The 27,803-nt window shown below is 41.9% G+C and overlaps 1 protein-coding gene across 1 annotated transcript; it reads right to left on the bottom strand.

Annotated features, from left to right (window-relative positions):
• On the bottom strand, nucleotides 1-27,220 carry MYH1 (myosin heavy chain 1). Its single transcript, XM_077892636.1, has 41 exons — nucleotides 27,181-27,220; nucleotides 26,893-26,923; nucleotides 25,574-25,619; nucleotides 24,794-25,017; nucleotides 24,559-24,702; nucleotides 24,289-24,445; nucleotides 23,166-23,193; nucleotides 22,305-22,419; nucleotides 22,125-22,217; nucleotides 21,932-21,995; nucleotides 21,179-21,277; nucleotides 20,984-21,087; nucleotides 20,696-20,834; nucleotides 20,397-20,515; nucleotides 20,158-20,307; nucleotides 18,103-18,273; nucleotides 17,210-17,519; nucleotides 17,043-17,113; nucleotides 15,321-15,408; nucleotides 15,121-15,238; nucleotides 14,704-14,827; nucleotides 14,483-14,619; nucleotides 14,128-14,383; nucleotides 11,591-11,833; nucleotides 11,322-11,498; nucleotides 10,356-10,501; nucleotides 10,186-10,276; nucleotides 9,714-10,103; nucleotides 8,920-9,046; nucleotides 7,611-7,729; nucleotides 7,270-7,466; nucleotides 5,594-5,777; nucleotides 5,150-5,315; nucleotides 4,937-5,061; nucleotides 4,220-4,528; nucleotides 3,931-4,134; nucleotides 3,295-3,420; nucleotides 3,034-3,204; nucleotides 2,673-2,777; nucleotides 2,463-2,558; nucleotides 1-581 (listed from the first exon to the last, which is right to left on the bottom strand). The coding sequence occupies exons 4-41, from the start codon at nucleotides 24,995-24,997 to the stop codon at nucleotides 429-431; spliced, it is 5,820 nt and encodes a 1,939-aa protein (XP_077748762.1). The 5' UTR covers nucleotides 24,998-25,017; nucleotides 25,574-25,619; nucleotides 26,893-26,923; nucleotides 27,181-27,220; the 3' UTR covers nucleotides 1-428.
• Between the last annotated feature and the right edge of the window lie 583 nt (nucleotides 27,221-27,803).

The raw sequence follows: 27,803 nt of genomic DNA, 5'->3' as shown, positions 1-27,803 counted from the left end.
TGTTTTACCCAGTGAGATTTATCAGATATTCTATGTTCTGTATGTGTAATGCCCGCCTCAAGACTTCACCTGCTCCCCTTAGGGGCAGGTGTGGCTTCGGGCACTTATTAACAGGGATTGGCCTGGCTGCTCCTGTCATGTTTTATTCTTGGTGACTAAATCCTGCTCTATAAGATACAAGCCAAAATCTTTCTTTCTCTCTTTCTCTTTTCTCCCTCCCTTCCCCCCTTCCTCTCTCTCTTTCTCTCTCTCTCTCTCTTTCTTTTCTTGATGCAGTAAAAAGATTAATTGACAATGTGGGAGGGAAAAAAGAGACAAGTTATTTGCGGATAAATTTTTTATCTGCAAAATACTGAAGTAGAAAACAGAGTGACAAAGATGTTCACATTTTGTGCATTTCTTTGGTCACTTTTTAGCATTTGGTTGAATCACTCTTCACTTATGATTTTCGTGTGAACCTCCCGGCTCTTCACCCGCAGCTTGTTGACCTGGGATTCGGCAATGTCAGCCCGCTCCTCGGCCTCCTCCAGCTCGTGCTGGAGCTTGCGGAATTTGGAGAGGTTGACGTTGGATTGTTCCTCCTGAGAATGAATGGAGATGTGTTTAGGAGGGAAAAAGAGTTCAGAATTTCTAATTTCTTAGATCAGTGGGTCTCCAGTTTCTTTTACTTAAAAATGCTTCACTCTAGTAAACCTTTTTTTAAAAAATGCTCTTGATTTTTTTTTTGTATTAATTCTTCTCATCCTTCTTGAACTCATGGATAACAAAGGGGAACAGGTAACATTTGCCGACAACATTTCTAAAAGTTCTCCTGTTTAACATGTAAACATCTTAGAGCTACTACTAAATATATCAACTTTCCAACCTCTTTTTTTTAGCCCAGAGTCCAGTAAATGTAACCAAACCTTCTTAAAAAAAAAACCTAAAACCTAAAAAACCTTCTAAAAAATCTATATCAAGCTAATAGCCTTGAATATAAATCATTGGCCCTTGAGTATAAAATATTGCCACTTAATGCAGTGTAGAAATGGAACAAAACTTGTCTCCAAGAATAGTCCTTCAGTAGTCTTAGATTACGTTCAAACAGATAAGCAGTGAATATGGGAAGGCCAGCTGGGGTTTAGTCTTTAGTAATTGTCCTTTTCAAAAAGGCTCATTGACAACTGTCCAAAATATGGCATCAAAATTTAGAAATTAATAAAGCTTAGGATCACTAAATAATAGACATGAATAAAACTTCAGATCTTCCTGTTACACATGAGGGAAGTAGGGGCTAGAGACACATTACGTCTCTCTCTCTCTCTCTCTCTCTCTCTCTCTCTCTTTCTATGTCCCCCTCACTTTCACTCCCTGCCCCAGATCTTAGGGGTCAGCAGAAAAATGAAAACCACTAACCAAGAGAGGAACCACTAATTTGTGATGAGTAAGTGTGTATATATCCATACTTACATACTTAGAAAATTGGTATTTATTATTTCAAATAAATCATAGGCTGGGGAAATAAGGTGAGGTAGAGTGCCAAGAATCTATTGGTTCAAACATGACCAAGACCATTTGAACTCCCAGCTTAATTGCTTTTAGTTGTCACCTTCACTTATGTAAATTATGGTCTTTCAAACAGTGTTCCCAGAAAAGAATTCTTGTTTCTTTCTTGCCCCGTGACTCTGTTCCTCCCTTAGTTCCTTAGTCGCACCATTCATTGTCACTCAAACCATGAACTTGATGAATTATCCTTGATCTCCTGTCACCTTCCCAAGGCAACCTGTTAGCATATCCTATAGTTTCTCCTTCCAGAATGTATCTTGAATCTCTCTACTCTTCTCTCTCTGCTCCAGTACTGCCCCTAAGGCAAACCATGGGCCCATTGGAAAAGCCTCCTATAATGTCTCCCTGTCCCTGCCTGTGTTAGCAGACAATCCATTCTCCACCAAATAGCCAGAATATTCTATTTAAAAAGTATAGACCAGGGCATGACTGAGCAGTTTAGAACCCTCCCGGGGCTTCCCAGTGTCCCCATTGTACTTAGAATGCGATCCAGACTTCTTACCAGAGCCTAGAAGACCCTGTGATCAGCCTTCTCTCTCTCTCTCTGTCTTTCCTCTCTCTCTGTCTTTCTTCTCTCTCTCTCTCTCTCTCTCTCTCTCTCTCACACACACACACACACACACACACACACACATCAGCCACATATCTACTGCTCTCTCCATTGTTCTTTCTGCTCCTTGAACTGTACTCTTGAACACTCAAAAGCATTGGGTTGCTTTTCCCCTTCCCAGGAACAGTTTCCCTGGCTCATCATGTTGTTGGTTGCTTCTCATTCTTCAGAATGTAGTTGACCCTTTTCCTTTGATCCTTCCTCATTGCACCCTCATTTCCTTACCTTTCATCCTTCCAACTAAGCTAGCTTGGCCATACCTAAGACCAGGGGGCTGTGTGGTCACTCCAGGGGCTTCTGAACTCACCGCTTCCTCAGCTTGTCTCTTGTAAGCTTTCACCTTCGCTTGCAGTTTATCCACCAGATCTTGGAGCCTGAGCACGTTCTTGCGGTCTTCCTCAGTCTGAAATAATATTTTGAAGAGTGAGCCCACGAAAGTACAAATGTTATCAACATTTTATTGTACATTAGCTTTTTATCCCACGCAGTGAAAACCTAGATAGGCCATTTTCCTTACCTGGTAAGTTAGTTCTTTCACTCTCCTCTCATGTTTGCGTAGACTCTTGACAGTTTCAATGTTGTGCTTCTGTTCACTTTCAACTTCTCCTTCAAGTTCACGGACCTACAAGAAGGTAAGCATTTTAAAAGTCATTTACTGTGATCTATTTGCTCAGTGGATTTCTGCTTCTTCCAATGACCTGTAGTGCTTCTTTTACCCTGTTTTATATATAATTTTGATGCACTTGTCTCATTGTCCTTGGGCAACAAGGATCATTTCTCATTTGTCTCTGCATGCCCCACTCATCCAGCAGTACAGGGTACTCAAAATACTGCAATGGGTTGAAATGAGGGGGAAATACACTGATCAGAAGACCCACCCTGGCCTCCAGTTTCTGGATCTGTTTCTTCCCGCCCTTCAGGGCCAGCTGCTCAGCCTCATCCAGACGATGCTGCAGGTCCTTCACCGTCTGCTCCATGTTCTTCTTCATCCGCTCCAGGTGGGCGCTGGTGTCCTGCTCCTTCTTCAGCTCCTCAGCCATCATGGCCGCCTGATCAGCAGTAAAACAAAACCAGTTGAGAAAGGGAAGCAAGCACATCGAGATTCAAGTTTGACCACCACCATGCTGCCCTCTGCTCACGTCAGTGATGGCCTTCTTGGCCTTCTCCTCTGCATTGCGGGCTTCCTGGACGATGTCCTCCATCTCTCCCTGGATCTGGGAAATGTCTGTCTCCAGCTTCTTCTTGGTGTTGATCAGGCTAGTGTTCTGGTTAAAATATCAAATTTAGCAATATTTAGTACATGACAACAAAATTAACATACCAGATTTCTAATGAACTCAAAAACTAGTTAAGTTATTAGTGTCCCTCTGTGTTCCATAAATTATCTGAGATGACAGTGTATTTTTAAAAGACAGTCAGGGATGCCTGGATGGCTCAGGGGTTGAGGTCTGCCTTCGGCTCAGGGCATGATCCCAGAGTTCTGGGATCGAGTCCCACATCGGGCTCTCTGCATGGAGCCTGCTTCTCCTTCTACCTGTGTCTCTACCTTCTCTCTGTGTCTCTCATGAATAAATAAATAAAATCTTAAAAATAAATAAATAAAAGTCAAGTCTGGATGTCAAAGTATAGTATAAGTATTGTTGATACACAAATATTAAATGTTTTAAGTTTTACCATTCATGAAACATTGTGAATATATTTTTAGATAATGCTAAGATATGAGCAGGGATTTCATTTTCATCCTTTTGTGTTTTTCACTATTATGTTATGCTCACCTGAGTGTGGAGGAGCTGGACGCGCTCACTGGCATCCAGGAGCTCCTGTTCTGCGATTTTCCTGCTCCTCTCTGTCTGCTCCAGAGTGGCCCTCAGCTCCTCAATCTCAGCCTGAAGCAGGTTGGCTCTGCGCTCCACCATGGCCAGCTGCTCCTTCAGGTCCTCCTGGCCCCGGAGGGCGTCATCCAGGTGGATCTGGGTGTCCTGGGGAATGAATCATCATTGAGACACCTCGTTCTCAGGGCTGTGGTCACCCCAGTCACCTTGAGGCCCTCTTTTGAACACTTACTTTGAGGATGCCTTGGGTATTTCTGTAGTTCCTCAGGGCCTCTGCAGCCATGCGGTTGGCATGGTTCAGCTGGATTTCCATCTCATTGAGGTCTCCCTCCATCTTCTTCTTGAGCCTGATGGCATCATTCCTGCTCCTGATCTCGGCATCCAGAGTGCTCTGCATCGACTCCACGACCCTGATGTGGTTTCTCTTCAGCTGGTCAATTTCCTCATCCTTTTCTGCGATTTTCCTGTCAATCTCAGACTTGACTTGGTTCAGCTCCAGTTGGATGCGCAGAATCTTTCCCTCTTCATGTTCAAGAGATGCCTTAATGACAGCAAGAGGTGATATTAGCAGGGAAAGGAAGTTTGTAGTATTCTAGAAATAGGAGTTCTTGCTCTTGTGCTGCCATAACACATCTTTATACCATTGTTCTGGAGATTTCTACAGTATGTTGTTTATTTTATATATTTTTATGTCCCTGGCTAGATAGTGCCTGTGAGGGTGGGGATCTTAACTTATTCTTTTTATTCATCTTTGTTTTTTTCAGTGTCTAGCACAGTTCCTGACATACAGGTGTGGTAGTTGCACACATGGTCAGTTCTCCATCCTCATACTGAGTACAGAGTCAGAACTACTTTTCTTTTCTCTTAATTCAAGAATTCATCAATTCTTGCATGCAGTGGACTCTAATTCCTCTTGCAATTGTTTTAGAATGCGCAATAAAATGTCTACCTCTGCCTCCTCTAAAGCAGCCTGAAGTTCAGTCTTTTCCTGTTCCACTTGTTTCTTTATCTTCTCCAGTTCATGGATGCGTTTCCCTCCTTCTGCAATCTGCTCAGTGAGGTCAGAAATCTCCTCTGTTGGTGAAGAAAAATATAAAAATTTGTTCAGTAGGGGAAAACATTTTTCAAAGGCTTTGTTTAGGAAAAGGTGAAGTGTACTCACGTTGCAAGTTCTTATTTTCCCGCTTCAGGGTTTCAAGTTGGTCTAAAGATTCCTCATAAGCATTCTTAATCTTAAACAGCTCTGTGCTAAGGGAACGGGACTCCTTTTGGGAAGCTTCAAGTTCAGCATGAGTTTCTTCATACTTCTGTTTCCATTCTGCCAGGATCTGAGGGGCAAAGAATGGTCCAGAAATTTAATAGATAAAGCTTGATGGGATGGACACCATCTATTCTGGCACCTGTCAGAGTGGAAATGATGTGAGACTGACAAATAGTTATGAATGAGAAGAGTAGAAACCACAGGTGTTGTCACCATCCACTGCTGGCCATGGAGCAGGAGTTACTGAGAACAGCCCTTAGGGAGTTTGAATAAGGCACACTGAGGGTAACAGGCTGGCTTTCATTGTGAGCTGAGTACAGAAGCAGAGGCTACTACATGAGTTACCTTGTCGAAGTTCCTCTGCTTTTTGTCCAGGGCGGCACAGGCTGCATTGGTTCTCTCTACGTCAATCATGAGGTCCTCCACCTCATTCTGGAGCCGCTGCTTTGTCTTCTCCAGGGAAGCACATTTGGCGTTCACAGCTTCTACATGCTCCTCAGCATCCTGTAGACGCTGGGCCAGCTTCTTTCTAAAAAGTGAAATAAGGACAAGAGAAGTGAACAGCCATTGGCAGAATTGGATGTTTCGAAATAGGTGCAAAAGAGTGATTTCCATAGCCAGACTCCTAATACTACTTTTCCAGGTTGTTTTGTAGGGCCAGGTCTGTATTAACCCATTCCCACTCTTCTACAAACTAAATACTGAAAACAGACCAAATTTTAGCATCACCATACTTCATAGTCTGGTTTCAAGGCCATCTGTGATCAGCCTAAGCCCACATTTTACCCATCATGGTGACTAGTTCATTCTTCCTCCTTAGAATAATAATAATACCTGCCTTGAATTACTGTTGTTTATGTCTTATCTCCACTGAATTTTCATCTCTAGAGGGTAGAGTGTATGTCTTGCTAATCTTTGTTTTCTTGTAGGCTGTCACACAGTGTAAGTGCTCAAATATTGGATGAATTGAATTCAAATGAGTGAATTCAACTTCAAATCAAATATACTTGAGTTTGTCTAATCATGTCCCATATTTTTTGTGGCTGTTTAGTAATCATTTAATAAAAATAAACTTTTCCAAATTGGTATCAACTTTGCTTTGTGAGCTCCACTCAGACTCTCTTCTAAGGCATCTGCCCACCGTGATTCCAACTACATGGTTGTATAGGAGTCACAGGATAAACAACTAGATCTCTCCCAAAATGTCCTGTTGAATGAGTAGGTTTCTTCCAGTCCAGATTCTCTGTCTTTATAGTTCTGTCTTGAACTGCTGATAGCATTGAATATTTGGTCCTGTGTGAAACTATGTGTTTCCTTTCTTATTGCAGAATTTATGCTTCTTTTTAATCTTTAACAATATATGCCTTTGTTTCCCTACAAATAGCCATGCGTTTACATCTCTGAAGGAGAAGCTATGTTCTGAAGCCTGATTACTTTTCCCTTACACACCTAATACCTGGGCTGATTTTCCCATTAATGGCTGAGAGGGAAGAGAGGCACAAGAGAGTACAATTAACCCTTACTCTGTCTACACCTTTGTAGACAGAATGATGTCAAAAGTTCCTCTTTTTAGAAATGGTCCTGTGCAGCCCAGGTGGCTCAGCAGTTTAGCACTGCCTTCGGCCGGGGTGTGGTCCTGGAGACCCAGGATTGAGTCCCACGTCGGGCTCCCTGCATGGAGCCTGCTTCCCCCTCTGCAGGGAGAAGCCCGTGTCTGTTCCTCTCTCTGTGTGTGTGCCTCTCATGAATAAATAAATAAAATCTTTAAAAAAAAAAAAAAGAAATGGTCCTTCAGCTGCCTCTTGCCTTAGGTGCTTTCTCTTTCTGCCCTCTAGCTTGATTTCTTTAACTGCAGCACCTAGAGTGGTTGTTTGTATTGTATTGGTTTATGTCTGTGCATGTTTCTTCCTTAGTTTTAAAATTTGTTTGGGGGAATAATGGACATTTTCCCATACAGTGCTTATGACAGATGCACTTTGTTTAACAGAGATATTTGAATTTCAGCTAGGACTAGGACATACTTGGCCTCCTCCAGCTCCTCTGTGCGCTGGATGGCGTCCGTCTCATATTTGGTCCTCCACTGGGCCACCTCACTGTTGGCCTTGGACATTGCCCTCTGCAGCTCGGCCTTGCCCTCCTGCTCCTCCTCATACTGTTCCCGCAGCAGGTCACAGTCGTGGCGGGCTGATTGCAGGGCATGAGCCAGAGCACTCTTGGCCTGAGAATATAGAGATCAGAGACTTAATTTGATATCTTTAAAAGGACATTTAGTCCCTAGGCTCCTATAGGTCATCAGAAGAAAATCTGTAGAAGTAAGCGAAATACAACTTCAAAAATAAGGACAGTGACAAGTAGGGTTTACCTTTATCTCCTCTTCAAGCTGCCTTTTCAGTTCCTCGATCTGCTGTGTGAATGCTAGTTTGCCCCTGGAGAGCTGAGAAACTAATGAGTCCTTTTCATCTAGCTGGCGTGAATATTCACCTGTTAAGACCAAGATAGAGCAAACTCAACCTCACTTTGGAAATCAGAGCTCTGGATTAAAAACTGGAGCAGGGAAAGGGAGTGGAGTTTGAAACACATTGGAGAGTACAGATTACAGGAAGCTACCAACCTCCACTTCAAATCTGATGGGCAGATCTACATAAAAATGAGAAGTATGGAAAGCTTTGAGGCTGATTACATAGTTATGAGCAACACAAAATATTTTGGAGGATATTTAAGATTGTTACAGTAGAAATTGGTCAAGAAGCATATAAAAATGTTAATACTTAACAAGAATCACAGCTTTCTTTTTTCCATACCATTAAATTATAGAAGGATCTTAGAAAAGAGACTACAAGGAGCAATTCGATTCTTTGAGAATACAGGTTTTCTTTTTCCATGAAGTGCATTAACTACCCATACAACAATAATAAAAGCCTGACTTTGAACTTTGTCCTAGAAAGAATAATATTTGAATGAATATGAAAGAGTAAAGTGGTTCTCCAACACTTTGATCTGCCTATTACTTTAAAAGCCCAGATGACTCATGAAATAATTTCCATCTTGTTACCTCTCACTTCGGGAGGTAGAACTTTGGTAAAAAGTTGAATGGATTGATTAAGGGACAGAGTAAATGCAGAGACTCTCCAATTTGGATGGTCAAAGCTCCACAAACATCACTTAAGTCTCCTGGGCTGGGTTGTAGTGCTGAATATTTCTCTGCATGACTGTGCAAGCTAGCAGCAATTGGCCAGACTTCAGGAGGAGAAGTGGAGTAAGCATTCCTGGATAGTCATTTCATCACTGACATAGTCTGTCATCTTTAAAATGTGGATTACATTACACAGACCGTTGAGGGTAATAAAGTAATAAATAACTTGTGCAGGCATTTTGAAAAGTGCAAAGAAATACTGTGAAGCAACACTTTTAATTTGCTAACTTTGACGGAAAAATCTACTGTAAAATGTGTAAAAACAAAACAGCCTAGATTTCCTTAATGAAAGTCACAACTAAGAAAAAAAAGAAAGTAGTCCATGCCAGCAGTCAGTGATGTATTCATAGTAGTGGTGGCAGGTACCTCCCAGGGGGGCAATAAAATGTGACCTCAATAGGTCAGTGCAGTGTTTTTCAGCAAATTAACCATCCACGGGAAATTTGTCATTCAAGGTCAACACTGGTAAGTGGCCCACCTGATTCTGTCTGCAGACGCGCTCTTTGAGCCGTCAGGTCATTGATTAGCCGTTGCTGCTCCTCTTCCTTGGTCTTAAGTTCACTCACCTGATCTTCTAGAGTGCGACACATCTTTTCAAGGTTCCCCTACATTCAAAAAGTAGTAGAAGGCATCTCAAGCAAGTATTTGGACCACAGGAATTTTCCATAATCCAAGTATTCCATAGGGGCTGGGACACTTATGTGTTTTGAAAATACACTATCTTTACAAACAAAAACTACAGAGGCCTCAGATTGTGAAGGAAAGAATAACAAATGCCATAGTCTACCCATGCTACCAGTATACTGCTTTGTGAATTAAGTCTTCACTCAGTTGGCTTATCCTTGATATGAGAATAATGATACTTTCTTCAATTCTTGAGATTTTTTTTTTGAGAAACAAATTATGTATTTGTGCTTAAGAGGAAAGAAAAACAGAAGCCTCATCAAGGTGAGCAGTTTTTAAAATCCCAAAATGTATAGTTGAGTTGTTGTGTGTGGTTTTTTTTGTTTGTTTTTGTTTTTGTTTTTGTTTTTGTTTTTGTTTTTGTTTTTGTTTGGAAGAGCTTAACTTTCTGCTCTACTGTTCTGTGGATTTGGCTGTTCTCACAACAAAGAGTGAGCACTTTGCCCATCACACCGGAGGTGCCCCTTGCTCTGGCCTGTCTCCTGCTTGTACTGCTTGTAGTCTCCTCCTGACAGTTACTAAGGAATTGTGAGCAGCTCACTCACACCTGTCTCAGAAATCTCTTTAAGACTTAAACCACGATTATACCTTGGCTTTGGAGACAGTCTCCATGTTACTGGCAAGGTCATCAATCTCCATCTTCATCTCGCTCTTCTCCTTCTCCAGCTTCTGCTTGACCCTCTGCAGGTTGTCTATCTGCTCCCCGAGCTCGGCCACGCTGTCCGCGTGCTTCTTTCTCAGGGTAGCCGCTGTGGCTTCGTGCTGCAGGGTGGCCTCCTCCAGGTCCCTGCGCATCTTCTGGAACTCGGCCTCCCGCTTCTTGTTCATCTCAATCTGGGCAGATGTGGCCCCGCCAGCTTCTTCCAGGCGCTCGCTGATCTCCTCCAGTTCCCGGGAGAGGTCAGAGCGCTGCTTCTCTGCTTTGGCCCTGGAGGCGCGCTCTGCCTCGATTTCCTCCTCCAGCTCCTCGATGCGGGCCTGGGAGTGACACATGGACATTAATGCTGACTCACCGCAGCTTTGATTCCTGTAATGCACAGAAGTGGAGGCTCTTCCTCACCTGTAACTCCTTGATCTTTTTCTGTAGCTGCATTGCTAGAGCCTGCTCATCCTCAATCTTGCTTTGCAGATTGCTCATTTCAAACTCTTTCCTGTTAAAAGAGTACTTTATGTCAGTCACAGATATAATAAAAGTAATTTCCCCATGGAAGTTTTGTCCTCACTGCTTACTTTTTGAGTTTCTCATCAAGTTGCTGTTTGTCATTTTCGATATCCATTGTGGATTCTTGAGCCAATTTTAGGTCTCCCTCTAGCTTCCTCTTTGCTCTTTCTAGATCCATTCGGATTTTCTTTTCTTGTTCCAAGGATCCTTCAAGCTGAAAATTAATAAGGCACGAATACAGTTCCTGGAACGTTACCATCCTTTACCCCAGGTTGGACTTGTAAACATTTAACTCCTATCTAATCAGCACCTTATATTGATTTTTCTCTGCATAAGACAAATTTGCCCCACGCATTCCATTGTCTTTGCTGCTTACCTAGTCCAAAGAGTCATCATTCAAAATGTGAACCATACCTCATTACCATATGATTACAGTAAACTCCTGGGGAGATGTCATGCCTTCTGAATTTCCCCACTGGAAGCCATGGTGATCATTGCTTCACCACACCATAGCAACATTTCTAAACCATGACTTTTGTCAGTTCCTCCCTTACTGAGACATTTTCAGTGGGTTCTCTATTTGATATTAGATCACATCTAAAGCTGAATTCATCTTCTGCATCCCTTATTCGGAATTCCCTTTCTCCCTGTGACAGGAAACCTTACGAATATTTACTACTTCTTTGCCCTTGCTGTGCTCCCTGCTTAGAGCACTCTCTCTATTTCTTCCCATAGCCATTTGCTTTATGAGCCCAGCCAAGATCCTTTTTGTTTTTGCAGCTTTTCTTGGCAAACACAATAACCTCCCTTTTCCCTAATTCTTTTTACCCATATTGTCTGTTACCTACAACTTTCTTTATTGATTTTTTTTTTACTCCGTAGGTGTCCATCTTAGACCTTATAACAGGGATGATATCCTACACCACTTACTCATTGAAAGCTCTTGAAAAGTACTCATTACATCAAACGAATGTAAGCTCAGGCTTACCTAGTTGTTAAATTAAAAATTATCTTTTACATGATGTTAGGCTTACATCATCTACTTGTTGTTCAAGTTTGATTTTAGCTTTGGTCAGGGTGTTGACTTTGTCCTCTTCTGCCTGCAGGTCATCCAGGGTCTGCTGGTGGGCCTCTTGGAGGGCCTTCTTCTCCTTGGTCAGCTTTGCGATGGTTTCATCCAGGCCTGCCATCTCTTCTGTGAGGTTTTTCACCTTGAAAAATTAAAAAAGAAATGATACCTGCTCTAAAGCAGCTTAGTAGGGGGGCAGAATCTCTCTGTGGTGGAACAGAATATGTTTCATACCTTGTTCTCTGTGGCATGCTTCTCCTTTTCAACCTTGGCCAGGGTCAGCTCAAGGTCATCAATATCTTTCTTGAGCTCTGAACACTCATCTTCCAGTTTCCTCTTCTTGGCCGTCAGCTCAGCATTGATCTCCTCCTCATCCTCTGCTCTCTCAGTCACCTCCTTGATCTTCGCCTCCAGCTGGATTTTGGTTTTAATCAACTGGTCACATCTCTCTTCTGCATCAGCCAAGCTATCTGCTTCCTGAAAAGGGATAATAGATACTTTTAGATTTTAGTTCTCAGGACACTTTAACATTTTACTAATATTTTGAATCCAAACAAGTAAATTATGCTTTAAAGCCTTAGGTTAAGATTTATAAGCTTTTCCTCATCTAACATATTTATTGTGCACTTATTATGGCACTGCAGATTTTTTTTAAAAGGAATTTAACTCAGGGTTTCTGTTGAAATTATCTTACGCTTCTGTTTGCTAATGATGTAGTTCAGGATATACTCTCCCCAAATATGACACCTTGGCATATTGTGTACCATAAACTGAAGGACTTTGAGAAAATGGCAGAAACAGGAAGTCCACTCTGACCTCCTCCACTCACCTTTCTTCCCTGAAACAGGTTATTAAATTCCCATGTGAAAAGTACCCTCCCTGTACTAGGAGGAAAGAAGGAAGACATTCTTATCACCAGAGATGAGAGTTAGGGGCTGAGAAGGCTACATAAACAAACCTTGTTAAACTAACCTTTATCTTTTTTAGTTCTTCAACATTTACTATCCTTAGCTCAAACCCCTTTGTCTTGTCAATTCTTTACAAATCTATTGTTTGTCTAAAAGATATACAAGCTTCCTGCTCTGCTTACTTCTTTGGGACTTCAGTCTCTTGTGAAGGCTCCCTTGTACATGTAAAAATTCAGTAAATATGCATACTTCTTCTGTTAATCAGTTTTTTAATTTTCAAACCCAATGCCTGGGGGGTTCAACGGTTAGGCGTCTGCCTTCAGCCCAGGGCGTGATTCTGGAGTCCTGGGATCAAGTCCCATATTGGGCTCCCTGCATGGAGCCTGCTTCCCTCTCTGCCTGTGTCTCTGCCTCTCTCTCTCTCTCTCTCTGTGTCTCTCATGAATGAATAAATAAAATCTTAAAAAAAAAAAAAAAAAAAAACAGCCAGGGACCTTAAGAGGGCCCAGGAAAACTTTTTCCTCTCATGCATGATGTCATCTATATTTAATGTGTTGGTATATGATATCAGATCAGTCACCTTTCTTTATTTAATATTTATTTCCAAAACCGCTTAGTGTATGAAAAACAAAATGGTTGGCTATCCAGCTGGTTGCTCAGAGGGAGGAATGATACTAGGAAAGTGACTTAAAAGGAAGATGATCCTACAAAGTAGCTGGGAATTACAGGGAACACATGGAAGAAAAAAGGGGAACCGAACATGTTCAAAGGTGGTGTGTAGAAAAGTAGCAAGCACGTTTCTCAGGAAAAGGAACAGGAGTTGGAATAGAAACTCTGCAGGGGCATAGGCCATGTCTCCTGCTTCAGGTTATATCCCTAGTGCTTAGAATGTCCTTATATAGTTATTAAATGTGGATAGTTGAGAGAATGATGCCGAAAGGAAGTCATACTCTTCTCAGAGAGACCAAATTTAGATACACCATACAGTTATCCACTGGTTCTCCAAGGTGTGATGAACCTGTCCTCAATTTGGAAACCCCTGTTGTACATGAACTACAGGGAAAGACACAATGCCAACCTAGGTATGTACAGATAGTTCATCTGTCTTTAAATTTTCTAGTTGAGTGTCCCAAGCCAATACCCACTGGACCAATATCGATTTGCTTCTGAATTCAGGGGACTGCAAGGTCACTCTCAGGATTTAGGTTATTGGTCTCAGTAGCATACTGAAAGTCTCTTGTCATCTGAGTCACATAAGTGAATTAGACAGTGGTGGTTAATCAGATATTTCTTTCCCCAATCTTCTGAATGTTTATTGGGATGTCAGAATAAGAATATCAACCCCAACTCATGCTTTGCTTAAAAACTGACACTATCTGTAGAAAGTATTGCCATTATCCTTGCAGTGACTCTATTCTTTCAGGTACTGGAGAGTTCCTAAAGACAGAGTTGAGATGAAGTTGCCAGTTGGTTTCATATTGGCTTCAAGTTGATGCATTTTCATCACAACATGTCCTCCCTTTTCACTGTGAAAATCGTTGTTTTTTCACTGGTCTTATTTGCTTGTTTCAGTAGGGAGAATCTTATGGAACAAAGATCACCTCACTTTTTGCCTGCGTTTTGCTGGGAAAAACAATAGCAGGAAAGGGGAAGTGCTTTTGTTTTTTTCCTTTTCAACAGCAAGAGATCCTACCACAGTGCTTGGTAGTAATATTGTGTCTGGGATTGTGTAGAACTTCTAAGGAATTATGAATTAGGAAATATTTAGGAAAGATTGATAGTCCCTAAGTGAGACCTTTTTCCAGCAGCCACTGAACTGAAATATTAGCATCTGATTACAAAAAAATGGGCTCTGATACTCACAGCTTGGACCTGAAGCTGCAGGTCATTTTTCTCTTGCATGAGAGCAACCATTTTCTCTTCTAGCTCTTTCCTTTTGGCCTCAGCTTTTGCAAGGCTTTCTTTGGTCTTCTCAAACTCTTCCTTCATGTTGGCCATCTCCTTTTCTGTCTCTGCACTCTTGAGGAGTGGCTTGATCTTGAAATACAGCTTCATCCAGGGCCAGTGCTTGACATTCATGAAAGCACGGATGTTGTACTGGATGCAGAAGATGGACTCTCTGTGATAGGAACAGAAGTGGTCAAAGTCAGGTTCCAACAGGAAGCAGAGTTAGAAGGGCCTAAGCTGAGGGGGCTCAGTAGAGTATCTCTATTAATACCTTCTCTCCACCATCTTCTGGTACTCCACTCTTGCCAAGAACCCTCTGCACCTGGCCTGGGTTCGGGTAATCAGCTGGGCTAGCTTGTCATCTCGCATCTCCTCTAGGAGCCCCAGAAGACCAGCTTTGAAAAAGACCTGTGTGTTGGAGGAGTTGCAGATCAGACACTATACATAAACTTCACTGGGACACAGATAGTATCAGACTTTAGAGACCGTTACCTTGGTGTGACCAAATTTATACTGCGTGTGGTCCACATCGATGGACCCAAGGAGCTTCTCAGAAGCTTTCTTGCTGTCAATGAACTGTCCTTCTGGGATAGCACTTGCATTTAATACCTTGTATCTGTTTAGGCCAAACAAATAAATGATAGACCTGTTGTCACCAAGACATCTGCTACCCTTATTAGAGAAACAACATAGCCTTTGGGTTGTCTAGCAAACATAAATAAGAAATCATATCCATATCTTTATTCTCTGTATATTCAAAGGGTGTCAAACTTTGGTATGTCAATACAGTCTGTTAAATGTGTTTCTATTTTCTTCATTTATAATAGAAAGTATAAAGGATTTTTCCATCGAAATCACTAAAATGAGTAAAAGAAGCTCTTAAAATAATTTGCAGTGAGAGAGTCTGACCTCTGTTTGAAGTCTGCATAAAGGATCCTGCTTGGGAACCCCTTCCTGCAGATGCGGATCCCTTCCAGCACACCATTACACCTCAGCTGGTGCAGGACAAGTTCATGCTCCATGGCCCCTAAGAGGAAGAGTACACATGCCTTATTTCATGGTCTAAATCAAACATCTTGGAACTTGTTTGGGCATCAGAAGCGTCTTACCTGGTGTTTTGGTTTCATTGGGGATGATGCACCGTACAAAGTGGGGGTGAGTGCTCCTCAGATTGGTCATCAGCTTATTCAAATTCTCCTGTGGAATTTATGAATATTTGGTTTAAAACTGCACTGTTTTCATATGTTCATATTTATAGACATAATCATTGTGACATCTGTGACATAGGCTCAATTCTTTTTTTTTTTTTTTAATTTATGATAGTCACAGAGAGAGAGAGGAGAGAGAGGCAGAGACACAGGCAGAGGGAGAAGCAGGCTCCATGCACCGGGAGCCCAACGTGGGATTCGATCCCGGGTCTCCAGGATCGTGCCCTGGGCCAAAGGCAGGCGCCAAACCGCTGCGCCACCCAGGGATCCCTAGGCTCAATTCTAACAGTATGTAATTATAGTATCCACTAATATCTATTTCATACACTATTTGAATAGTATCCAGATTTGAAATTGAGAAGAGTTATTTCTGAAATTTTCACATTCCCAAAATGTCCTCTTTCCTGTTTTTTGTGCATTATAAACATATTTTTCTATGAGTCGTTGAAGTGGTTGTTTACTGCTGCTGAATTTCCTAGCATGTGTTGTAGATTGAATATGATATTCTAAATGTGGGGAAATATTCTACCCATATTCTTTTGTCTAGAGTGTGGTCTGGCTTTATCAGTAATTCAGTGTCTTCTTCCAAATCTCTCATTTCTTCCTTTACCCTGCTTTCAATGGTATCTGCTTCTCTATTGCATTCGTATTCCTTATAGTAACTACAGAGTTTTGTCCTCCTGCTCATTCCACAGAAAGTGGCCTTGTAGTGCCTCCCTCTGGGAACTGGCAAAAAACCAACAGCCATGCTATGAAGTGTGAGAAGTGTTCCAAGTTGTGGAAACCCTTGTTTTTCAGAATAACTAAAGTTCCCATTGTTACAGATGGGATTGTCCAAAGAAAAGTAAATTTTCCTTCAAGAGCTGTTTCTTATCACATCTAGTTTTTTATGTATTTATTTTTTTGTTTAGAATCAGCCTCAGGGCACCTGGGTGGCTCAGCCAGTTAAGTGATTGCCTTCGGCTCAGGTCATGATCCCAGGATACTGGGATTGAGCCCGCATCAGGCTCCCCACTTGACAAGGAGTCTGCTTCTCCCTCTCCCTCTGCTGTTCCCCTCGCTTGTGCTGTCAGTCTCTCTCTCTCTCTCTCTCTCTCTTTCCCCCCTCTCTCTCTCTTTCTCTCTCTCTTTCTCTCTCTCTCTCAAGTAAATAAAAATCTTTTAAAAAAAGAAATCAGCCTCCAATTCCTGACACTGATCTTCTGTCTTCAGCTTTCAAAATCCACTCATTTCAGTTCTGAACTAGGATACACTTAAGCACATATATCATTTGGAGGCTCCCACAGCTTCCAGCAAATCCCGTGTTTTGCCTAGTCCTGTCCCAGTAGAACCTTCTAAATGTCAAATGACCTTATTTCCTGGACCCCAGATTTAACTTTGCCATCTGATGCTGACTTCTGCAATCCACTTTCATCCCTCTCTCCCAACACCTTGTCTCCTATATACTGAGCTGTCTCTTCCAGACAACCCCAAACTAAGACTCTGTCCTACCACCACCAACTGACCTGTCTCTTTGAATTATATCCAGTTCTGGAACCCTTGCAAGATAACTTCCCTTCCCCAACAAATACAGGGGAATTTAAATTCCCGAATCTAATAAGACAGAGCAAAGGAAGTTTGTACCCTGAAGAGAGCAGACACGGTCTGGAAAGAAGAACCCTTCTTCTTGCCGCCTTTCTTGCCACCACCAGCCTCTAAGGGGGGCAGAGAGAGCACAAGCAATCATAGTATAAGCTTCCTCAGTGTATGTTTTATACATCAGGTAATGGATGACTTCTTTTGGAACGTACCTGCTTCAGCAGCTGTTGCCCCAGAGAAGAGATTAGCTAGAGTCTTCATTGCAGACTTCTGGTATAGCCCGACAACAGTCTCGTTCAGGGGGTCCTTGTTCTTGTCAAGCCAGCCACCAATGTTGTAGTCCACAGTACCCGCGTAGTGGATCAGTGAGAAGTGTGCCTCAACCTTGCCTTTGGCAGGCTTGGGTTTCTGGAAATTGTTGGACTTCCCAAGGTGTTGTTCATACAGCTTGTTCTTGAAGGAGGTGTCTGTGGCCTTGGGGAACATGCACTCCTCTTCTAGGATGGAGAAGATCCCCATGGGCTGAAAGGATGAAAAAAAACAAATGTCTTTGAATTTTGTCTGCTTGTAGAAATATGTGACATCATGATCATATTTGAGTAAATTCATCCTTTAATTTCTTAGTTAATGAAAACTCACCCCTTGCGTTAGAAGTCACTAAGGAAATATTTATTGTGTGCTTGTTGAAATTCAGGTGCTGTGTCAGGCTCAGTAATGCAGTAGCCAGGGAGAAGAATGAAGGTCATGCTTTCCTGGAGTTTATGTCTAGTCCCACAGCTCCACAGCCCTGTTTCTCCAAGTGTGACTTGCAAACTGGTTGCATCAGAAACACTTGGTGGAAATTCAGATTCCAAGGCTCCATCCCATACTTATTAAAAAGTTTTTCTAGCAGTGAGGTTTAAATATAGGTTCTTGCATTGTGAACTGTTGGGAAATAGAGTTCTGGATGCTAGAGAAAATACTCACTCTCCTTTTATCAGAATATCTCCCTCAGAGTTAGCAAAAGAAGTTTTCCTGATTTTGTTTACATGTAGAAATCTTTTAAGATTTTTCTCTTAAATACTGTTCAGCAGTATAACCTGTGACCTGAAAAAAGCAAGCAAACCTTCTCGATGAGCTCAATGCAGGCAGCCAGGTCCATCCCGAAGTCGATGAACTCCCACTCAATGCCCTCCTTCTTGTACTCCTCCTGCTCCAGCACGAACATGTGGTGGTTGAAGAACTGTTGCAGTTTCTCATTGGTGAAGTTGATGCACAGCTGCTCCAGGCTGTTAAACTAAGTAGAAAATACAAATTAACTTTGATCTTTTAATAAAAAGCTTGTCTTCGAAAAGGGCTTTCCTTGTTGGTGACCTGATTACCGTCTTAGGATGGTGTGACTCTCTCCAGCTGAGGCAGGCCCCTTTCTCCTTCCTGCGTTTTTCATGGCTATAGACAAGGACTTGTCCCCGCCCTTGTTGGAAGTATCTCTTAAATGGGAATAAATAGTATCTGCGTGATGTTTTCCTATGCAATAAAACCATTGTTTGGTTTTTACAGTGTCTACTTTTGTTGATCAGAGGTTTCTTAGAAATCTGCCTCTTTATGATGATGTTGTATGGCTAGACAAGTTTCCCGCATCTGAGCCATTGTGGTCTGTATATTATGAATAACCAGGACTAAAAATTCAGTAGCTAGCATTTGTTGAACATGTGCCATGTGCTAGACACTGTGCTAAGTGCTTTGTATAAATTGTTGCAGTTAATTCTCACAGCCACCTTTCCACTATGGTCCTGTTTGCCCATTTCATGGATGAGAGAACTCTCTTAGTGAGATGAAGTAACTGTGCAAGAGTCTTCTAAGGGGGTGTGGCAGGGTGCCAGGCTTTGACATCCAGAGCCAGTGGCTGTAGCCACACCCAGAACTTGAGCAGGTCTGCTTTGCTTCACTGTTCACAACACCCAGAAAGAAACAGTTGGGAATGCTCTTGCCTAAGAGCAGTATCACTAGACATGGAAGTCAAGGGGTGCTGCACCATGGAGGAAACTTGCCAACATGCTAAGCGAAGAAAGCCAGTCACAAAGGACTACATACTGTATGATTCCGTTTATATGAACTGTCCAGAATAGGCAAATCCACAGACACAGAAAGCAGATGAGTGGTTGCCGGCCAGGGGCTGGGGAAGGTGGAAACAGGATATGACTGCTTAGTGGGAATGGGGTTTCTTGTTGGGGTGATGAACGGGTTCTAAAATCAATTGTCATGATGGTTGCATATATCTGTAAATATACTAAGAACCACCAAATTAAGTACTTAAGTGAATTGGATGTTGCATGAATTATATATCAATAAAGTGATTATTTTAAAAACTCAAATTGGTTGCAAGTTTGCACTGTCTTTAGTTTTCTTATTTGAAAATGTGGATTGCTCTTCCTCTTCCTTCTGGGTGCCATAGTATTCCTTTCTTCCCTCGTGAGCTTGGGAATTTCTGGAAATGCTCTTGTCCCTCAAAGTCAGAAAATGTCCTTCAGTGTCTGTGTGTTTACTCAGAAAAGTGTAGAAATGTGACCTGTGGATCAGACACGTTTGAGATACTATCTCATATCCTCATATCTTCTGTAACCTTGTGTGCTAAGTTATAGGGGAGGTTTTCTTTCATAGGCAGATGATTTGGAGTTACTCTAAAATGCCATCTACATCCTCTATCCCTGGATATTGAAGAGCAGACAGGAATCCTACAGCTTGTCTTTGAATTTGTCACTGCCTTTCCTACCACCATCTTGGCTGCCATTACCTGTCTCTTCACCTGCTCTATCATTTACTGCGTGCCCACTGTGTGCTGAGGCTGTGCTCGGGGCTTTCAATTCAGACATCCTGTAACTGGCAGAAAGACCTTGGGAGTGGATATGCTCTCTGAGGTGGTAGTGCTTCACCTACAGGTCTTCATTGAGTGTGAACCCAATGATCAGTAGAACACCATTCCCAATTCTCCACAAAGTCACACAGGGAAGAACTGGACTTCTGTCCCCCTGCAAGGTTCACGCCCTCTCATGGACTTTTGGTCTTCTTTCCTGTGTCAACTTGGTTTGTAGTGCAGCTCTTTTTCATAGACCTTTTCCAATACTGACTGCAGCAGCAAGATTTTTAAACTTTTTTTGCTACAAAGTTTCTGCTAACTCACATCAAAGATCTCAAAGCCGGCAATGTCCAGGACCCCAATGAAGTACTGCCTGGGCTGCTTGGTGTCCAGCTGCTGGTTGATGCGGGTGACCATCCACAGGAACATCTTCTCGTAGACGGCCTTGGCCAGAGCGCCCACCGCATTGTACACCTTCATGGACAGAGTGGTGATTGTTGACGTATTAAAGACATGCTGAGGCGGCCTGGGATGTGTGTCATTCATTGAGGTCACGCACTCACCTGCTGCACAGTCTGGCCTTTGGTGACAAACTCGTTGCCGACCTTGACCCTGGGGTAGCAGAGGGCTTTTAGCAGGTCAGCAGAGTTCAGGTTCTGGAGATAGGCCGCCTTGTCAGCGACTGTAAAGACACAATTCAGGCACCCCACATGACCCACTGTGGGCTCCCCCATTCATCAGGGCAGAATGGTGAGTAAACCATTTTATAGAAAGTCTCTATGGTGGTAAATTTGCATACATTCATCAGAAGCTCAACTGTAAAGACGACATGAATTTAGAATGAGCTTTTTGTCTATATTACCTTCAGTGCCATCTGGCTCGGCCTGCTCCTCCCGCTGCTTCTGCTTGAACTTCATGTTCCCGTAATGCATCACGGCCCCCGTGAGCTTGTAGATGGAGACTCTTTCATCAGAGGTGAAGCCCAGGATGTCAATGGCACTCTACCAGGAGAGGTGACAGGACAGAAGGGCAGAAGATAGTAATTTATTTAGGAAAGTTTATGCCATATCATTAACCATGCCTATAAAGGGCTGTTATTGTCATTCCCATACATAATGGATTTTTAAAAAACACTGTATATGTAACTTACATCTGTGGCTATCAGCTCCTCTTGGTCATCAATGCTGGGGACTGTGATCTCCCCTTGACTGACGAAAGCATAGTCATATGGGTTGGTGGTGATCAGGAGCATTTCTGGGTACACACAATTCAGGGTATATGTTTTACATTGGAAATTGTTAATATAACATAACCTTCTAGCTTGCAAATTTAAGCTCCTTCTTACCGATTAGGTCTGGCTTCTTGTTAGACATGATCTGGTAAAAAATGTGGTAGCTTCTTTCCGCTTTCAGCTGGAAAGTAACTCTAGACTTCTCTAGAAGATCTGGAATACAAAGTAGACAAGGGTCAGGGGGGAAAAACCATGAAGTTCCTGAAGTGATTTTGGAATTTGGGATGATTAAAAAATCTCAGGGGCCTATTGAGATTTCAGCTGAATATTCATATAAGTTACCACATTTTGAGCTCTACAAACACTATTGCAGTTTCTCTTACCACCTCTAGAAAAAAACTGAAGTACGCCTAGCTGGAGACATAGACATTTCTCATGTAGAATGTCCTTGACATTTGTGATATCATTGTTTCTAGAGAACCCATCCCTCCCCAGGGTCTTTTCTCACTTTATAATAGAGGGACCACTACGAGTAATGTTTATCAGGCTAGGAAGCAATCACATATTCTCAACCAGGAGGCAACTCATTTACCCTAGTGTTAGTGTTTTCTCAGAGAAAATTGAAATCCATTCTAAGGCTGGAATTCTTCAGACAAGCCCAGTGGCTCCTGGCAGTTCTTACTAAATCATAAGGCTCATGGCTGGGGATAAAGCACACTGGGCTATGGATGAGACTGCATTAACCACAGGCATGTTTGGCAGGAGACTGGTGTTTCACAGGCTCCAGGCTCAACAGGAGCTGCAAAATGTTCCTCCAGACCATCATTTGTCATTTTCGGGTTCTGTTTAGGAGGTCCTCTTACTTACATGTTTCAATATCTGCAGAAGCCAGCTTCCCTGTGGTACCAAAGTGGATTCTAATGAATTTACCCTTGAAAAGAGAAAGATTATTTAGTATTAAAAAGTTGAAGCACACAGAAGGATACAATTGAAATAATTCAGACATGCTATCTCTGGCATGTAAGGGCTGAGAAGATCCCTCTGTGACCAGGAGACTTACAAAGCGAGAGGAATTGTCATTCCTCACAGTCTTGGCGTTGCCAAAGGCCTCCAGTAAGGGGTTGGCACTGATGATCTGATCTTCAAGGGTCCCCTGCACAGGCAAAGAGCAGCCCTCATTTCTGGGGCTCCAGACTCCTGAGAGCCCAAGAGTCTTGAGCCCCTAGAGCCCCAGACCCACCTGTATTTTGCCAGAAGTAACTTCCTCCTTCTTCTTGTCCCCAGTGACTGCAATTGTTGCAAAGTACTGGATGACACGCTTCGTGTTCACGGTCTTCCCCGCACCAGATTCTCCTCTGGCAAAGGGAGACAAAATATACGTGAGGAACTAAGCTATGCAGCAAATTAAAGTACTTCCATCATCAGCATTTACTACCTTATGCATCTTTCTTTATATGTCTTTGTCAAGTTTCTCCTAGCTCTTTCTCTTCAGCCTACTATAGCTCATAATATTTCTGTTGCTTTGCACTGACAAGAAGCAGGGAAGTTGATTCAACACACATTTCTTGAGTGCTTAAAATGTGCCAGGCTCTCTTTTAGGTGCTGTGGCCTGGGTGTGAGGAGTCCAAAAGGTAGCCACCCAACAACTATGTGGGAAATGAGAGAGTAAAAAAAAAAAAAATGTATATGTTCTTTAGTTTCCTTAAAGACATGGCTCAAGTGAAGTCTTTGAAGGACTAGACATTTCTCAAGTAGGCCTTAAAAATAGGCCACTGGGGAAATTCCCAAAAAGCTCAGTGTTCAGAAGGCTGTATGTTGTTCACTGCCATGTATTGGGTTCTGGCTATGCACAGATTTTACATCTCTTAACTCTCAGAAAAGTTCTGGACTGCTTTTAAAACTGGACTAGCAAATGACAAATTTGGGGCATTGTTAATTTACATTCAGATGCAGTCTGAGCCCTATAACAAAGTACAAGCAGTGTCCAGCTCCAGACTGATCAGCCATTGCTTCAGTATGGGAGCATTAATTAATTTCTTTTGGTTTGTCATTTTCCTAGTGTGAATAAAATACTAATATGTCCCAGAATAGTAATACATACGTGATTAAGATGGACTGATTCTCCCGATCTAGAAGAAAAACAGCCGACAATCAACATCACGCCAGTTACGCAAACAGAACTTTCTATAGCGAAACACCTTGGGTGTTAAGTATAAATATTGTGTCATTTTAAATGGAGACTGAAATATATTATTGTAAAGTTATATATGATATTATTCTTAAACCTCTTAAGTAGAAGAGAAACATAAAATGTTGTTATATCTTAAATTCCTTAAGTCCTCATAGTACATGTACCATTCTGGTTTAAAATAGAGCAGTATTTTCTAAAGCCAGACACATTCTTTAGTTGTCAGCCATGGATTTCAGTAGCATACTATCCACTGATTTCTGCATAGAACTGAAAAATGGAAAATACATGAAGGGTTTGACTGTAGTTTAATAGGTTTAAATAGTGTTCATCAAGCCAAGGTTGAGATTTAGTTTTTAAATGAGTCAATTGGCCTCACAAAGAAAAAAAAATCTTATTTCCACAGCTTGCAACCCTAACTCTGATCAGGGTTTCCAAAAAGTATACCATCAGGTCAAAGAAAGATCAGATGAGGAAGGTGCCTCAATCAATCAAAATAAAAATCCTTCTAAGAGGGGAGAAAACAGCAACCTTGTTTTCTGTACATGTAGCCCCCAAATATCAACTTCATTCAAAGAGAGAATATCTTCTATGAGATGGTTTCTGATGACTTTAGACCTAACAATACTCCTAAAAGCATCAAATTTGTAGTCAACAAGAAAATTAAGCACAAAGGGATTGAACATATAGTTTTCATGTCTATTCAATGTGAGCCCACTGTTACTTAATCTTAACCATTGTTACTTCCATCTATACCAGAAATTACGTATTTCCAAGACGAAAATTATAAGCAACTTAAGATAAATAGGAATGGAGCAATAGCATGGCCTGGTAAAATCATGGAGGTCGAGTCTGAAGAGCTAAAATTTCATTACAGCTTTGATGGCATGTACATCTGTGTGCTTTAGTTACCTCTTCTGTACATCGTGGGGGGTGAGGGGGTAGATTATATTATCTCTGAAGTCCTGTTTAGCTTTAGCACTTTGTGATTATAGGTGGTAACATAATTTGTTTGACAAACACTTGGGCCACTCACCTGTCAGCATGAACTGATAGGCATTGTCAGAGATGGAGAAGATGTGCGGCGGGGCCTCCTGGCGCTTCTTGCCTCTGTAGGCCGTCACCACCTCTGCGTTGTACACTGGCAGCCACTTGTAGGGGTTGACAGTGACACAGAACAGACCTGAGTAGGTCTAGACCAAAAAGAAAAAGAAGAGAATATAATGATTTCATGAGGATTTTAATAACCTGCTTTTCAAAACTCTTAACCATCTGCACGAGCAGAAGGCCATGAGAGTGAACTCACATAGATCATCCAGGCTGCATAACGCTCTTTGAGGTTGTACAGCACAGCAGGCTCGTGCAGGTGAGTCATCATGGCCATGTCCTCGATCTTGTCATACTTGGGAGGGTTCATGGGGAAGACTTGGTCCTCTTTCACCGTCAGAGTCTGGTAAACAGGGAGGACAACCATTTATGTCAATTGTGAGATCATACAAAAGTACTGATCAAATGTGGCCAGCTCCAGGGACTCTACTCACTGCTCCCGCTTCGGTCTTCACTGTCACTTTCCCTCCTTCTCTGCTCTGGACAGTCCCTTTCACAAAAGATTCTTTGGGCTCCGCCACAAAGACTGACGTCTTGGCATCAAAGGGCCTATTCTGGGCCTCAATGCGCTCCTTTTCAGACTTCCGGAGGTATGGAGCCGCCTCCCCGAAAATGGCCATTTCCTGGTCTGAACTCATGGCTGCTGAACTCACAGGTCCTAGAGGAGATGAAGCATTTCACATTAGAGACTGTGGACTGTCATGTGAATCAATAAGTCTCCAGATATTGGTATGATACCTCATGGAAAACCCACTATTTAGCATTGGGCAAGGTAACTTTCTGCAAATTTTTAAGAGATTTAAGGAAGCTCTTTCCTAGGTACCTTCTTTTTCTTATTTGTTAGGTATCATGTTTACCTAATGATTCTAATGGCAGCATACCTTTTTTAAAATCAAATTTGAGATTTTTAGCAAGAGAATCTTATTTCAGATTTTCCCCCCTACAGAATGTTAATATTCTGTTAACAAGCCAACAAGTCCATTAGCAGTTTTCTTGTTGAGATGTCACCTCGCCAATGCTTGCATCCGGAATGAGTCTATGTGCATTGTTCTGAAGGCAAGCCCTCCTTCCCTGTCTCCCTAGCACCGTTTCCTGAAGTACAGTTATTAGGTATTTACTGAGACCAGCACTTTCTGAAAGGTTGCTAAGTGACACAGATCCATCCCAGAGGCTCTCATATTCTTCTCCACGGACTGGTTAAGTCCAAATCTTACCTTGTTAGCAAGTGAGAAGATGCAGCCTGGTTCTCTCTAGACAGTTCTGTAAAAGAGAGGGGAAAAGCACTTGAGTAGTTAGCCAAAGGCACCCACAAAATCCCATCTGTGGCATGGCTGGCTTCTAAACAGAAGGCAACAAAAGCCATGGATATAAAACATGCAGTATCCCAAGGAGCAGTACCAGAGCTAGCAGCTGCAGCTGACGCGGGGCAGCGTGGCCAATGTCCCTCTTGAAACCCATTGCCTGGTCCCGCTTACTTTGGAGCTTTTTAAAGCAGGGCAAGTCAGCCTCTTTCCAAGGGCTCTTATTCTCATACCATAATTTTGACAGATTTGGCTTTTTCCCTTGTCTTTAGTATTTCTCAAAGACTTACTATAAAATATTATTATGTTTTCTTGCTTTATTACTGAAATCTCATAGAAATTTCACAAAACTTTCTTTTCAAGATCCATTCATCTCTTGTCACTTTAATATTCATTAATCCTGTCAATAATGTTCATAGGCAGGATTCCTGGGTGGCTCAGTGATTCAGTGTCTATCTTTGGCTCAGGTTGTGATCCTGGGGTCCTCGGATCGAGTCCCACATCAGGTTCCCCGAAGGGAGCCAGCTTCTCCCTCTGCCTACGTCTCTGCCTCTCTCTGTGTCTTTCATGAATAAATAAATAAAATCTCAAAAAAATGATCATAGGCAATTTATTTAATAATAATAAAGATATTTTTCCAGAAAAACTCAAAACACTTTTGTGAACCTTTCTACATTTTCCCATCCAAACTGCAGGGATTTGGATAACACAAAATGCTTTGTCTTGCTGAAGATTCTCACAGTCATTTTTCATAGCATTTAAATATTTTTTGCACTTATGGACTGTGAAAGAACATGCAGGTTTAAGCCACTTTTCCAAGGCAAGGACTCAGTTCATTCAGACATCATCTCAGGGTTTTATATGTTATATGATGCAGAGGAAAATCTGTAGTATAGGAAATTTACATTTTCTCTATAAATGAATAATAACACCAAAATGTTGTATTGCCTATTGTAACTCAGTTATTTAAAAGACAGATCATAGTGCCAGAAATAGGAGGAAAAATGTGTATAAAACTCCTCAAGACTCTTGAGAAAGCATTTTCATGTATTGCAGAGGACATAAATTAATGAGAATCAGTTTCTAAAGTCCCTCTCAGAATTTTTCAAGGGAAGCATGATCAGCCATGAAATTAAAATGCTTTCATTTTATAACCCCCTGAGCACTCTCCAAACACCATAGAAGATTTCTTGCACCCTGTAAAGAATGAGGAAAAAAAATTGGTATCTTACCTTAGAGATGCAACCTGGAAGTGGATTGGAACTGTAGGGAAAAAAAAAAAAAAAAAGCGCAAATTTCTTCTGGTTAAACTCTAGCCATTCCCAATAATACCATAATTCTTAAGTGAGAATCAGGAAATGACTGGGAACACGAAAACATCTAATTAAAATTGCTACAGAGTAAGTTGGTGCTTCAGTGGAAGGGCTGCCAGAGGCAGTGGGAGCCAGGATGTGTGACATGCAGGCAGCCAGATATCACTTACTGTCCTCAGACAGAGCCCTGTCCTCACACACACTTACCTTGAAGCTTTATGAGGAAAGACAAGCCATACCCATTCCAAGGGTACTTTTATAGGGTCAAATATGGAAAACATGTAGCCTCCTCCTCTTTCTTAGAACATTTTTGGCAAAACCTGTTTTTGGCAATGAAGGTCTCCAAGCATAATTCCCCTCATATTAAAGATGTTTGGATATAATTAGAAGTATTTCCTCTCACATTTGGTTAAGTATATGAATCAATCTCCTATAAATAATTTGAGAGGTTGGCAATCTGAAAGCAATCTGGCCTTGGAATAATGTAAGGTGTTGTTTCAAAGACAGCTATGTTCTTCAGTCCCCAGACTTTGTTGCTGGCTGTTCTGTTTCACAGTCGCCCGTGTGAAGTCTTTTCAATTGCCCGCATCATTGCAGATATTAGACTAGGAAGAGAAGCTGCCGTTGTTTACCAGCATGTTAGGAAAAGATTGTTCACTCCTCCCCAGAAGGCATGATTTTTTTGTTGTTGTTTTTTGGGTTTGTTTTTTTTTTCAACTTATTGTGCTTTGTTGAGGGTGCTTGGAAATGTGATTTTAAAACTTGCTTCATGAAGAGCAGCCAAAGACAGCTGGTTTTGTTGCCTCTGGTCAACTGTCCCTGATTCATTG

Source organism: Canis aureus, chromosome 3 (assembly GCF_053574225.1).
Source record: "Canis aureus isolate CA01 chromosome 3, VMU_Caureus_v.1.0, whole genome shotgun sequence".
Taxonomy (NCBI): Eukaryota; Metazoa; Chordata; class Mammalia; order Carnivora; family Canidae; genus Canis; species Canis aureus.
This window is presented reverse-complemented; position numbering and strand designations above follow the sequence as displayed.